Source organism: Aquarana catesbeiana, linkage group LG01 (assembly GCF_042186555.1).
Source record: "Aquarana catesbeiana isolate 2022-GZ linkage group LG01, ASM4218655v1, whole genome shotgun sequence".
Taxonomy (NCBI): domain Eukaryota; kingdom Metazoa; phylum Chordata; class Amphibia; order Anura; family Ranidae; genus Aquarana; species Aquarana catesbeiana.
In genome coordinates this window covers 662,734,197-662,749,202 of record NC_133324.1, presented here as the reverse complement: position 1 = coordinate 662,749,202, position 15,006 = coordinate 662,734,197, and the positions used below count along the sequence as shown (strand labels likewise).

General features: G+C 40.0%; 1 protein-coding gene across 1 annotated transcript in view; it reads right to left on the bottom strand.

Moving 5' to 3' along the window:
* Positions 1–469: 469 nt before the first annotated feature.
* Positions 470–15,006, bottom strand: part of TET2 (tet methylcytosine dioxygenase 2) — a 130,124-nt gene continuing 115,587 nt past the window's right edge. Inside the window, exons 7-10 of the mRNA XM_073601827.1 lie at positions 10,534–10,623; positions 8,382–8,519; positions 6,566–6,923; positions 470–3,085 (exon numbers count right to left, since the gene is read on the bottom strand). Coding sequence (XP_073457928.1) covers positions 1,710–3,085; positions 6,566–6,923; positions 8,382–8,519; positions 10,534–10,623 — 1,962 coding nt within the window. The 3' untranslated portion in view covers positions 470–1,709. The remainder of the gene's footprint in view (positions 3,086–6,565; positions 6,924–8,381; positions 8,520–10,533; positions 10,624–15,006) is intronic.

The following is a 15,006-nucleotide window of genomic DNA, read 5'->3' as shown; positions in this document are numbered from 1 at the left end:
AGCTCTAGGAAGGGTTCTGGTCATCCCAAACGTCTTCCATTTAAGGATTATGGAGGCCACTGTGCTCTTAGGAACCTTAAGTGCAGCAGAAGTTTTTTGTAACCTTGGCCAGATCTGTGCCTTGCCACAATTCTGTCTCTGAGCTCTTCAGGCAGTTCCTTTGACCTCATGATTCTCATTTGCTCTGACATGCACTGTGAGCTGTAAAGTCTTATATAGACAGGTGTGTAGCTTTCCTAATCAAGTCCAATCAGTATAATCAAACACAGCTGGACTCAAATGAAGGTGTAGAACCATCTCAAGGATGATCAGAAGAAATGGACAGCACCTGAGTTAAATATATGAGTGTCACAGCAAAGGGTCTGAATACTTAGGACCATGTGATATTTCAGTTTTTCTTTTTTAATAAATCTGCAAAAATGTCAACAATTCTGTGTTTTTCTGTCAATATGGGGTGCTGTGTGTACATTAATGAGGAAAAAAATGAACTTAAATGATTTTAGCAAATGGCTGCAATATAACAAAGAGTGAAAAATTTAAGGGGGTCTGAATACTTTCCATCCCCACTGTAGGTGTGAATGTGCCCTAAATGTTATTCTCTTAAGGTTAACACATAAAGAACTGCCTACATAATATTTCATCAGAACTATTTGTTCTTCATTTTTTCAGAGGAAAATAAATATTAGGGACCATATTTCAACTCCTAACATTTGTTTTATAGGTATTAGCAATAAAGGCTATAATTATGCAGAGAAATGCAGGTCCAAAAACAATTCATGGCTGATAATATTTCATCTATTTAATATATGGGACATGTTTTATATCATTGTTTGGCCCAGGTCAACAAAAAGTATACTTTATTTTACATACCTGCTCATTTACCAATAGTGCAAACAAAAAAAAAGTATATATAAATCAATATGCAATGCAAAAAGGTGGTTTACATACTAGGCTCATTACTATTTAAACTGTAAATTACTATTTAAAAGGACAAATATAAAAACAACTTTACTTTAAAATGGCATTTAAAAGTGTACTTTTGTTGAAAATTAAAAATGAATCACTTAATATTTCATGTATAATCACTGAACTGTACGTGTTGTGAAGGCATTATTAATAGACACACATGATAGCACCATTTTTCTGAATGTCCCATTAGTTTCAGTGTTTCAATTAAATATATAGTGATCTGTGAATCTATACTACTTCAGAATATTGGAGGTCATTATTACGATTATATAGCCTAGGTTAAAAAGTTGTGATTCCAGTATCATTTAGCACATTAGGAACTTGGAAGTCAGCACCACAAGGTCTTTGTAAGATTCCTGATGTTGTAACACTAAGCAAGTATATCTCTGGCTCCTAACTAAACATATCTGTTTTACAAAAGTGGTCACAGATATAAGATGTTATAAGGAGAACAATACAAAATACTATTATGCTTCATCCAATAAAACTTGTGTTTGAATGGAACGCCATTGCATAGGATGATAGTGCCCTCCTCTTTGACATGTTCTGTGACCAAATATGAGTCAAAGAAGAGAGTGATGGTGAGGATACCATGTCTAGTTTTTGCTGGTATTCTTGCCCAAAGGGTAACATAACTGATTACTTGAATACTGTAACTTCTCTGCCACATTCCAAACAACCACAACTAGCCTATGGGAAAATGATGCACCACTCTGATGTTCATGAGGTAAAGAAACAGATTAGATATATCTGTTGTAAGGACCTGTAACCTGTGTTAAGGCGTATGTAGATGTGGTGACTTGTGAGTCTGTGGTCATTGCCATTGTCCTCTGTGTGAGCGATTTGATGAATCGTAAATAGGATGGTTCAGCAGGTTCATGGGTTGGTTCAACGGGTTCACGTTTCACTTTTTTATTGTAGGATTTTGGGGCAACATAGTCTGGACCATATTTTTCACAGTCCTCTTCTTTTTCCCTGGCTTTACCCGCCATCTTTGCTTCCCACAATGCCAAGCCATGCTTTGGCTCATTCATACTTTTATGCTGATAAAATACTAATGAAATCCTAGTAGGATGATTCCTATTGGGATTTTTTAATGGAGTTGTAGCGTGAAGTTCACGCTTTGCACATTCAATGAGAATTGACCCATGAGTTGGGGCTACTGCCACTCCTCCTATGTCAGGATCAAGAAAGCTCTGCTCGCTGTCTGACCATACTTCTTCTGGCTCTTCTTTCACAGGAGTTGAGGTCTGTGGTAGCTTTTCCTGAACATTAGCACCATTTGGTCTACCAAGTCCTCCAAGGTTAGTCCTGTCATGATTAAGACCAGGATACACTTCAGGCATTCCATTCATTGCATGTAAATGCATGTCATTGTTCTTACTATGGAGCTGCAGAGGGCCAGCCCTGCCTTCTGTGGATGCATTGCTTTCATGACCCAGGAAAGAGTGTGGAGGGTAATCACCATTCCTGTTTAGAGGGGGGTAGTCCGGGGAACCAAGATTATGTTTTGATTTTGAGACTGCACCCATTATGTGATTATCCGATTGATGCACAGAGTAAGGGTTAAATGATCCCATAGGGTGAGAGTTTGGTTTAGAATTGCAGCTATTGAAATCCTCAGCTTGCATGCTTTGGCTTCCATAATTCATATAATTTTGACCGTAGGCGGCTTTACCATTAGCAAACTTCTGCTGGTATAAGGACTGAACTGGAGGCATATTAAGATTAGATGCTGGTTCTTGATTCTTAAACTTGTAAAACATATGCTGTGGATGTGAAGGATAATGATTTAGATAAGGTGGGCAGTTTTCCAAAGGAATATTACCATTACATGGATATTGGGGACAAGGGCTACTTTGATTTAAGGATCCTGGGTAAGGGTTTACTGGGGTGGAGGCACAAGAGACTGCAGAGTTTGGTGGAGCATGAAAGTAATCTGAGTGGTTAGAGCCAGCATAGGTGGAAGAAGCATTTTGATAAGTGTTTGACATGGTAGCAATTCTTGCATAAGGGTTATTTGGATCTGTTGGAGGAAATGGATTCATGGGGTTTGGACGACTTGAGGTGGGAATGGAGACTGGCTGTGCGGCTTGTCCTGAAAGTCGCATAAGTTCTGTAATTAAATACAAATAACGTTTTAGCTAATAAAACACAAACTAGGATATACTAATAAAACAGGAAAAGTTGACAACTTTGCAAAACCCAGTGAACAGTCATGCTTTATTGTGTTTAACCAACAGCCCAGCACCGGGTATAACCTGTCACCACTATTACATATTACCTTGTTGTGAGTTATGGAAATTCCCATTGTGCTCAGGTTTAGAGCTATAACTCTATGGACTTACCTTGTCTGCACTGTACAACCAACTAAAACAAAATAGACACTTACAATCAATTGTGATTTAGTGTTGAATTCCTAAGCATAAAATATACATATTTCATGTGTATGCAAACATTCTTAGGCATTAAAATATCTGGATTGAAACAGGCTTGCATGAATAGCTCCTAACATATGATAGGCATCTGATATCTCTTTTGGACATTGTTACAAATGAGGATAGTCTTACTTAAGGGATAACTGTACTTCTAATGCAGATATTCTTTAAAAATATAGCGGGACCCCCTTCCTACCCATGATAAAAAGCAGATATTTGCTGTGGGGCATTTACTGTAGGTGCTACATGGTCACTTCACAGAAAATGTCCTGGCCAGTCAGTGCATGTGCAGTAGAATTCCCATTCATTTCTATTGGAAGCCTGTTGACTATTGAGCTCATGCACATATTGTATTGAATAAACAAACATGGTCACTGGTGGAAAAAGCAAATACACCCTTGCATCCAGTAGATAGTGAATCTACTTTTACTTATGATTAACCTCGATCAAACATTTTTATAGCTGCAGATCAGATCAGTTGTGTTGTCTGTTAAAAAAAAAATCTTGCCATTATTGCAATGACAAAGAAGATAATCTAGACATATTTTTGGAGCCATTCACACAGTTCAAACAATTCCTAAGTCAGGGCTTGACAAACCCCAGGCGCCAGGTCGCCATGGTGACAAGAAATCTTGTCCTGGCGCCTGGACTCCTGCCTGAATGTTTCATACTCCTGCCGAAGCCCCCCCCCACGTATCCTGGGCTCCACTTGCCCATCTGCAAGCCGGAGATTGGCATGGCAGATATCACCGGGAAGAGGGGAGGGAGGAGAGTGGATTCCTTTTCTTCTCTGACCCAGTAGTGACGTGTGATGTCACTTCCAGGTCCCAATTGACAGTTTCCCCTGTCAAGGCTGGGAAAGAAGGTAATGCAGTGCGAAGTGCATTGCATTACATTCAGTGGAGCACAGAGGAGACATCCAGGGTCTTTAGATGTCTCATTAAAGAGAGCCTGTCACCAAAAAAATCATCACATAGGGGACCTTTTGTCCCCTATGTGATGGGAAAAAAAGTTAAAGTAAAAAAAAAACATTTTATTTTATTTAAAAAATGTAAGTTACACCCAAGCACATAAAATCCCCCCCCCCAAAAAAAAAAACCATTGAGGCCCCCCACCTCCACATACCATCTCATACACATGTACAAATGTAAACGCACGTGGTAGGGCCCCTACTGCTGAAACTGTCGATTGCGATACACATGTTACATATTGCCATGCACGCCGGAATGAGAGCAATAATTCTAGCACCAGACCTCCTTCATAACACTAAACTGATGACCTATAGGGAGCTTTTAATGCGTTGTCTATGGAGAATATAGGGTACTGAATTTGTTACCACTTCACAGGTACACTCAAATTTAAGGTTTGACATGTTGGGTATCTACTTACTCGGTGCAACTTTGGCTTTTATATTTTACCCAAAAATTGGGTAATTTATTACGTTTTCTTGCCCCCTAAAATGAACTTTTAATGTGTTTTTTACTGAATTTTTTTGTTTCCTAAACCTAGTGTGACATAAAAAGTTGGAACTAACACTGTTTTATTCTCTAGGGTGTCTGCTTTCATAAAATATGTAATGTTTGGGAGTTTTATGTTTTTTAGCTCCTAAAGAGTTCTCCACTGCTGTGCTAAAGATAACCTCCCTGTCTCCTTATCTCTATCACATAAGGGGGTGGTGTTCTGCAGTCCAGCAGGGGAGAACAGGGCTAAAAACACTTCTTGGGATTTCAGTGCAGCAGAGGCAGTAAATGTGCATTTATTACAGCAATGTGCTGAATATGTTTGTTTTATTTTGCCAACACATACACTCAAATGCCCCGTACACACGATCGGACATTCCGACAACAAAATCCATGGATTTTTTCCGACGGATGTTGGCTCAAACTTGTCTTGCATACACACGGTCACACAAATCTTGTCGGAAATTCCGAACGCCAAGAATGCGGTGACGTACAACCCGTATGACGAGCCGAGAAAAATGAAGTTCAATAGCCAGTGCGGCTCTTCTGTTTGATTCCGAGCATGCGTGGAACTTTGTGCGTCGGAATTGTGTACACATGATCGGAATTTACGAGAACGGATTTTGTTGTCGGAAAATTTGAGATCCAGATCTCAAATTCTGTGTGACAGAAATTCCGATGGAAAATGTCCGATGGAGCCTACACACGGTCAGAATTTCCGGCAACAAGCTACCAGCGAACGTTTTCAGTTGGAAAATCCGACCATGTGTACGGGGCATTACTTTCAAAAAAGTCAAAATTAGGCAACAATACAATCTGTGCAAAAAAGAGGCTCATTCACAAAGATGCGGAGGGTTGTAAATCATAAAAAAACAAGTTTCTTTCTTTCTACAGACATTTTTTGTCTCTACCATACTCGGTAAGGTGAATTGGGTTTTTTTTTTTTTTCACATTATCTATGTATGTATATTTTTATTTTTCAAAATTATTTACTTTTCAAATGTATTGTTATCCTTTTTGCATTTGTTTTGCAATTTTGATGCTATATCATACGTATGTATCTATACCCTGCAACTGTTTACATATGAATGTATTGCTATATACTAATTATGACACATTCTGAATTTAATCAATGTGGTTATTATATACATCTCTGGACATGAGCACTCATTGTTTGTCCATTCTTTATATTTTTTTAGTTGATCAGATGCCACATTATATCGCCTGAAGAAGCTTAAAAAGCGAAACATGTCTAGAAAGTGGTATTAAGCTCTGTATCATAGATTTGTCTTGGAAACACATCAGCTGTGTTGCTTCATGTCTGTTTTTTCTTCTTTTTTAAAAAAAAGATTTTTTAATAAGATTTATAATAAAATTTGTATTTTTTTATTCTTGCTATTTTTCATTTTGTCTACTGAGCACCCTAAAAGTCCCTTGGCCTCATTGGATTCCTCCCCTTTACTCCTATGATATAAAAAAACAAGTGTATTACTGTGCCCAGGGACACCCAACAGTCCCTGTATGCATGTAGAAATGTGTAGTTACCAGAGTACAGGCACAGCTTATTTTTTTCTAAAGGTGGTCATACTAAACATCTGACAACCCCAGGTGCAGAAATTCATTTGAATTTAAACAGTGTACGGCCTTCTACACCTAAATGAACCCTAATTCAGTCCAAAGGGCATTTAATAAAGTTACCTGCTAGTTGCTTTTCATGATTAGCAGCTTCAGAATGCGCATTCTTATAACGTGAGTTTTTCTCCTTTTCATGTTTACTAGAGCTATTTTCTTGGGATGAAGAGAGCTTCTCTGCTGCTGCCTTCTTTGCTTCCATTTTCTTTTGCCGGCATGTCTTAACAGGTTCTGCCAACATCCTCACTTGCCTGCGGAAAGACGTCAGAACCTGGATAGCACCCGTTCTTTTCTTCTCTTCCTGTGCCTCCTTGCTGCCAAACTCATCTACATTAGAAACTTTGTAAAGAGGTAACACGTGAAGCTGTTCATCTTCGGGCAATTTACCAAGTTCACGATTGTCTTCTCTGGTTAAAGTGCAAACCTGGAAGAAATGAATCACAGAAGTGTTGGAGGGTGTTTGTGAAATAAAATATCTGATCATATAGTTACAAACACATTTAGGCCCCCCTTAGATATTGTGTACAAGTATTCCTCCTTGCAATTTTTAAAGAGCAATGTACACGCGTTGCCACGTGTTTTACATTGGGCAGCCTATTCACTTCACTGGACCTTTTTGGTCAACAATCTTCTTGCGTTTTGAGGTGCCATGAAGAATAAAGATACCCAAAGGGTGTTGCAAGACAAGACCGCTTGAATGGAATTCCGTCGGAGTTCCGTCGGAGAAACCTCCGGAGTTTAGTTTGACGGCAAAACCGGTCGTGTGTACAGGGCATTAGAAATCTTTAATTGTTTGAACAGCAAGAAGAGGCAATGTACTGTGGAACCTTCTATTCTAGAATATAAATTACTTGAAGTAATGCTGATTCCCTCTATCCTTTCTCTTGCATAAATTGTCTTCCTAGAGTGCTGTCTTGCAATGACAGTTGTGCCTTCTAGATTGATTATGAAAAAAAAATAAACCTCAAGCAGGTACATATTAGGATGCTACTTGGAAGAGTGGATAGAGTTCTAATTTAAGGATGAACCACAGGAAAATAGCTAAATATCACAACAAGATGATGGGTGGGGGATAGGGAATGGAACACGCAAGTTATCACCTGTACCTGGTCAGGAAAATCTAATGACCGGTACTATATCCTATACCCGTACTGTACTGTTGCTGTAACCATCAGCACGTAAACACTACTTAAGGTAGAGGGGGGAGGGGAATGAGCCCCTAGAAGACAGGCTTAAGAAAGAGGTTACTTATTAGCAACAGAGATTTCTGGATCTCCCCAGCACACCCCTGCATAGTAGGGGAGGGGACCTGACATTTCTCTGCTACATTTAGGTCAAACTTTCAGGTCTTGTCCCCTCCCCACTCTGTGATAGGCCAGTGAAAAGAGAAGCAGCAGACTGATGAGCTCTTCTCTCTGTTATATACTCCTATCAGCATAACTGAGCACTGCAGCACAGCTGATTGGTTCATTTTGCTGCTTCTAACTTTCCTAATCTGAAATCGACTGTACTGGGAATTAAAGAGGCTGATACCAAGTCAAATTCTGATAAGTCAAATTTAATGATTTATTAATTAATATAGACTGCAGCTTTAAAACTGGATCTATATGACTAATACAGGATTGTATACACAAGGTATAATGTCATGTAAAGACCATCAGGCAAAATCAGAGAATTGAGCTTGCACCATTGTGCACACTTTTGACTATATTTTCTGTATTCTGTATTTTCTCTCTTATAATGAAATCTAGATGTGCCATGTGAAAGGAGGCAGAATATTTAATAATTCACAATAAAAAACAAAAAGTATTATGACTACAGCAAGTGTAAACCTAACTTAAATCCACACTAATATTACTTTATAGGCCACAGTCTGACTTACCAGTGTGCTCCCATTTTGCATATTGTGCAAATCTCTGTGGGAATGAGCACAAAAATCCAAACAGGCAGTGACTCCTGAGAAAGGGCGACCTTCCTTCTTACCAAGGCGGCAGTCTGGGGCTCTATGTTCATGCTCGATCTGCAAATGAAACAGGGAACTAGTTATGTGCAGTTATTAAGATGACTTATATAATTCTACAATCTTCAGCAAAATTCTGTAAAAACAAGCATTTTCCAATAAAACAAAAAATCCAAACTAGAAAAAAATGGAATCAAACTATAAAACAACACTAAGTACAATATATTAAATACTGGGTTTCCAAAGACAGATGTATGATGTCAGATGTAATATCTAGTTAACATATCTTCTCTATATGGCAGTGTCCATCAGTGTCACCAGGGAAAATTCTAGGGAGGATTTTATAATCGTACCTACAAAAAAATAGCACAGAGTACAAATAGGGACACAAGGAGTTTCTGATATTTTGGTCAGGAATGATAAAACCCCTGAGCAATATTTTTCATGTAACATCTACTGAATGGTACATGTAGGATGAATTCTCTATGGATGGACATAGGCAATATAATTTTTTTTCTGCTTAATCAACAAAAAAATATATATCTTAAGGGTATCTCTTGTCAAAACATTTTTGATTGCCAGTCTTCTTTTTTTTGCTATGTCCTGTTGGTAAAGTTTCCTTTCATTCGATGTGCATATGGGAATCCTCCCGTAGTTACTGTAATCTGTCAGTGGGGAGACTTCCCTGCCGTCAGAATACACTGATTAGTGCAGCCGGCTGTAGCTGGTGGCTCTGATTGATCGGGAAAAACCTGACAGGTTGGTTGTACAGAAGTCGATCAGTAGATCAAATTCTTTACAACCAGTCTGCCCATACATGGATCGAAATTCCACCACTCCCTGTTGAACTGGACGAATTTCAATTCATGTATCAATTCCTATCACTTTTCATTCCAGTGACAATGATTGCCAGGTCAAATACAGAGGGTGAATCACCCTAGGAGTGATAAAGACAGCAATAAAACCCAAGACAAAGGCTCTAACCCTTCCCCACTTTATTCAAAACGTAAAATAAAAAAGCTTTGTCCAGAGATGTTTTTTATTGTAATATGAAAAAATCCCTGATGCAATGAGCAAATATTTTACAGAGAAGATGTGATATAGTAGCCATATATAGTAGTGCAATGGTCATGGTGGAAACGTCAAACTCAGCACCTAGCAGTGGCGGCTGGTGCTCAATTTTCTTGGGGAGGTGGTGGCCCCTGGGCTTCCCCAGCCAGCCAACCGACCATACCCACCCCCCCATGTTGCTCGATCGCCGAATCGCTCGCCCATCACCCGCCAAGCCCCCCACCAGCCCCACACTTACCCCATCTCCAGGTCACAGGCTTCGGCGGCTTCCCCCCCGCATCTCCTCCCGAGTCCCAGCGATCGCTTCTCCTCCCATCCAATCAGGTCTTAGGACCCGCGGACAATCAGGTCTTAGGACTTCCAGTCAATCGGGTCTCAGAACCCGCTTCCTGATTGGCCGGGAGGAGAAACAGGAAGACATTAACAAATATTATTTTGCTAATGTCACACAACTGGGTGGGCTCTGGGCGCAGTGCTCTGCTCCCTCAGCCCACCCTTTTTGAAGCCAACTATAGCCTCAGGCTCTAATCATGTGCTTCTAAAAATAAAAAAACCCCACTGGAATTCATGCATCTGGCACCCTGCATGTAGATTAGGGGCCGGAAGCATGGATTGGGGGGTGGCGCCCCTGCGCCCTGCATGAGCGGCCGCCACTGGCACCTAGCAATAAAGAAAGTGTTCCCCCACATAATGCATTTACTCCGTACCACCACTACAATGAATTATCTGTGCCGTATAAAAGCGCAGACAACACTGTAAAGGATGTCCACCCATGCATCCTTTACATTACTAAGACATTCGTTAATGGAAGACATGCTGGTAGCTCTCACGGGCTAGTAGTAAAGTACACATGTTATCATATAGGTCTTTACTCTACGCTGTTCACTTGGATCCCATTAGTAAGAAACTCTTCAATGATAGGATTCAAATTATGCTGGAAAATCTGCACAGAGGGTTGTTGGACAGGGAAAGCAGCCCTTTTGAGTTGGGCATGATTACATACCTGATTGTTAAAGGCATCTGGTGCAAGTTTCTTGTAAACTGGTCCTATTAGTGTCGACAAATTCTGCAGACTGTCTTCCAATTTCTCTTCCTTAATTAAAAAAATAGCAGAGTCATGATGTTTTAAGAAAGCATTTACAACAACCAAAGAAAAAAAATCAAATATGACAGGTCATGTGACCAGGCTCTTCTCCTGTCTTTGTTTTCCCATTAATTTACTTGAATGGAATGTTACTTGCTTCAAAGCCCTGAAGAAAACTAAATGCTGAACACATTTGGAAAGAAAACCCCCGTTCTTTGTAAACAGGACTTTTTAAAAAGAGCTGTTTCGCCATGGTAAGACTGCTTTAGAAATGGGTATGTATAGCAGTAAGTACACCAGTCATTTTTTTGCTGCATATTCTTATAAGAGCCAGGTTTGTGGAAATTTTGTTTCCTGTGGGCACTGTATTTGTTAGACTTTGGATATGCAGGTTAGGGGGTTTTGTGCATGCAGAGCTATCATTAAAGCTGGACCTCCCCAAATACGTTTTGTTTATATTCTCAATGTTTAGTGCTTGCTTCATGGCACTGGAAATTGACAGAACTAAAATCTCAAGTCTTCAGTGTGTGAGCCTGTCACACTCAGACTGCAATGAAACAAAAGACAAGCATCTCCAGGTGAGATAATCAGACTGATTGGACTCCACACATGGGTGCTAGGCCCAGCTCACTTCTATGGAACTGCTATAGAAAGAAGAAATGGCTGCACACCATGATGGATCTTGAGTCCCTTTATTGCAACATTCCAAAGTGGCACACACAGGACAGTGACAGGTACAGATGGTTGACGCGTTTCACACAAAGACGCAATGTCACTTTGGGATGTTGCAATAAATGGACTCAAGATCAGTCATGGTGTGCAGCAATTTCTTCTTTCTACACTCAGACTGCAGTGTGCATACAGAACCATAAAATCCCACTGCCATAGCTCCCAACTGTCCCTGATTTCGAGGGACTGTCCCTGATTTGGAGAAATGTCCCTCTGTCCCTCATTCCTCCTCATTTGTCCCTCATTTTTGTTTGATCTATATAGATGTATATAAAATGCACTTTTTATCTATCAAAAAATTTTTTCCAGCACTGAACCTTTCATCTGATTTCTAAATTGCTACATTTGTAAATTCCGGAAGCCAATATAAAGGAATAGTAGTGGTAAATAAAGCACATGTGGATTTAACTAATCTTGTTTTTTTGTACAATTCTCTTTTTAGGGGGTGTGGCCAGGGGTGTGTCCTATGCCTGCATACTTTTGCTGGTAGGTGTCCCTCATTCCCATCTCAAAAAGTTGGGAGGTATGCCCGCCACTACTGATTTCAGTGTTAGAACAAAGACAGAAGGTTAAACTGATTTCATAACATTATTAGCAGGGCGTGCCCATACACAACACTAGCACCCATGGCTTTTATTTAGCAGAATTTAACAAAAATAAGACACTAAGTGTCGGTTCACACTGAGGCAGCGCGACTTGCAGCGCGACTGCCTCAGGCGACCTGGACACCACAGGAGTGGCGACTTGCAAAACGACTTCTGTATAGAAGTCAATGCAAGTTGCCTGAAGTCGCCCCAAAAATAGTACAGGAAACCTTTTTCTAAGTCGGAGCGACCTGCGTCGCTCCTATTAGAACGGTTCCGTAGTACAGAACGGACGCGACATGTCAGGCGGCTAGGTCGCCTGACAAGTCGCCCCTGTGTGAGCCGGGGCTCAAGCTGACCATACACTTTTTTGCAATTGGAATAGTTTAGCAGGGACTAGCCCAATCTACATCAGTGTTTGCCTGTTCAACAGAAGCTAATTGTTTGACTTCTGTTGAAGGAGCCTGCTGGAAAACCTCTGTCGATTGGTCGCTGCTGCAACTGATCAGTGTATTCTAACAATGGTAGGTTCCACTGTCAAAATGTAATGTTCTGTGTGTGTGTGTGTGTGGGGTCCTCCCTCCAGATTGGCTGAGATGCAGGAGCCATTGGCTCCCGCTGCTGTCTATCACAGCCAGTGAGGCGGGAGGGGGGGTGGGGCTGAGCCGCGCTCTCTGTGTCTTATGGACGCAGAGAGGTGGCTCTGGGGCGAGCACACAGGAGTGCCCCCACATGAAGCGGCTTGCTTTAGGGGCACTCGGCAAGGGGGGGCCCAGAGTGTTTGCGGGGGACCCGAGAAGAGGAGGATCGGGGTTGCTCTGTGCAAAACCACTGCAAAGAGCAGGTAAGTATGAAATGTTTGGTTTTTTTTATACATTTTTTTTTTACTTTACAATCACTTAAACATAAGCACACTTATTAAAAGTGGTATAAGGCACATAATCAATTAGGAATACATTTACATTGTTCTTTGCATTATCTTTTGGATAAACCTAAATTTGGTATTTACTATTTTATATTCTTGCAATGCACATTACATTTTGGATTTGTCATAAACTATGACTCATTTGTAGTGGGAAGTTGGATGATGCCCAGGCTAAAGTTTAGTGGATAGGGTATTCCCTTTTCTGTGGAAAAAAATAATGATCCCTAATTAGACACAAAGGGTTTTGTACATTGAAAATCACTAATAGGGATAACATCTTGCTTAACGATAAACTTAATTTGCTTGGGCTTATTACTCATTAATGCTTATTATTACAGAATCTCTGGCTATTACACAACATTATTATTGTTAAACTAAAAATACAACTCTGATACACATGATATTTTAGAAAAGTGGTGCTCATTTATTTTGGTCTGTGTCATATGAACATTTCTGAATACCAGAAAGGCTTAGTTAGTGATGCTTTACCATGAGTTATTTTCCTGTCACATGAATTTTTACATGCACATTTCTTGTTTTGCACTATAACAACTATTTACATTGTATGCTATTTGACCTAAATCTCACAACCTACCCTCCTCCTTTGAGCCAATAAGTAAAAATGTGTTTCTTCCTCTGTGAGTCTATTGTGATTATGCTATTAAGGCAATACATTCACTAACCTAAGTTCTTCTGAAAAAGAACAACTTCCATATCTGTTAGCATTAAATCCCTTAAAAATGGCAGTTCTCTTCAATAGAAGTGCTATTATACTCACCTCTCCGGTGTCATTCTCCTACCTTCCTTCCATTCAAGTGCTGTAGCCTCTGTCAGACTTTTTAGCATGCCACACTTCTGGGAATGGTAAGGGATTTTGCTCCCCCTCCGGGTTCCATCCTCCAACCCCTACACCACTACAGGACACAGCAGTGACATAGGGAAGATAAGTATAATAGTTCTTCTATTGCAACTGCCGTTAAGATGAGATTTTGCTATAAAATAATAATTCAGGGACCTTTAATTTTCCAGCTTGTAAACTACAGAAAAACTTTCAAAAGTAGTTAATGGTTTATGAACTATTCAATTGTCAAACAATCTTTCTAAAGAAAAATTGAGGTGCAAACATGAAAGACTGCATAAGGTAAATATGAATGCTTATTTATGGAGAATGGAGGGAAACGCTCTATAGGCATGCCTACCAGAAGCCTCTTTTGTGTGGAAAAAAAACAACTGACTGGGAAAAATCCAACCTGTCCAACTAAATTTCCTCCCATGGAGGCTCAATAAAGGAATATCTGACATGGTTGGAATGGGTAGGACTCAGACATGAGAACATCCCTTTATTGGGCAGATTTCTCTAACATCAGGTATAGGCATCTTCGCTTCATGTGTTTCTATCTAGTTTATTGCCAATGTTATATCTGCTAAGTACTTTTTAATGCAATAATGATTCCACAAAGAGTCAGAGATATATAGGGACCCTATCCTGTTTAGTTATGTCTCTCATAAAATTTAGCGTGTTGCTGTTTAGCTGTAGCCTGAGCTGGTATTTACCTTTTTTGGGCCCGGTAGATCTTCCCCAATCTTAATGGGTTGGTAGCTTCTGCCTGTTACTGTAAAATAGGTTCCAATAAGCAGATTGGGAAAGTCAAACCCAGAGCTATGAATATGTATCTGACCCAACCAATCCCTGAAGGGTTGCAAAGAGGTGTGGCTTGGGAGATAATAAATATTTGGAACACATTTCCATGACTTAAACAACTCTTAAAGGGACTACTGCTACTATTGCTACTTTTGAATACCTGCCCTTTTTGGTGGTATCCTGCACCCCTAAACCTTCCATCCTAGAATAGAATTCAGCAATAAAAGGCAAAAAAGGGTAAAGTGATGCTTGTTTACCCCCCCCCCACCATAGATTAAGAACCCTACCCTGGGATTGAGAAGGTAGTCCACCAAGGAGAGGGCTAAAGATTATCAACGATACCAATGTCTTCTGATGGGTTTGCAAACATTTAATTAAATCCACAGTAGGAATTCTAATACATCACTGAGAGAGAGAACCTAAACTATACAAAATCATATCTAATATATTTACAAGCCAACCAAGCTTATATGTGGCAGATATAGGGCTTGTGCAGATAATTAATAACAAAT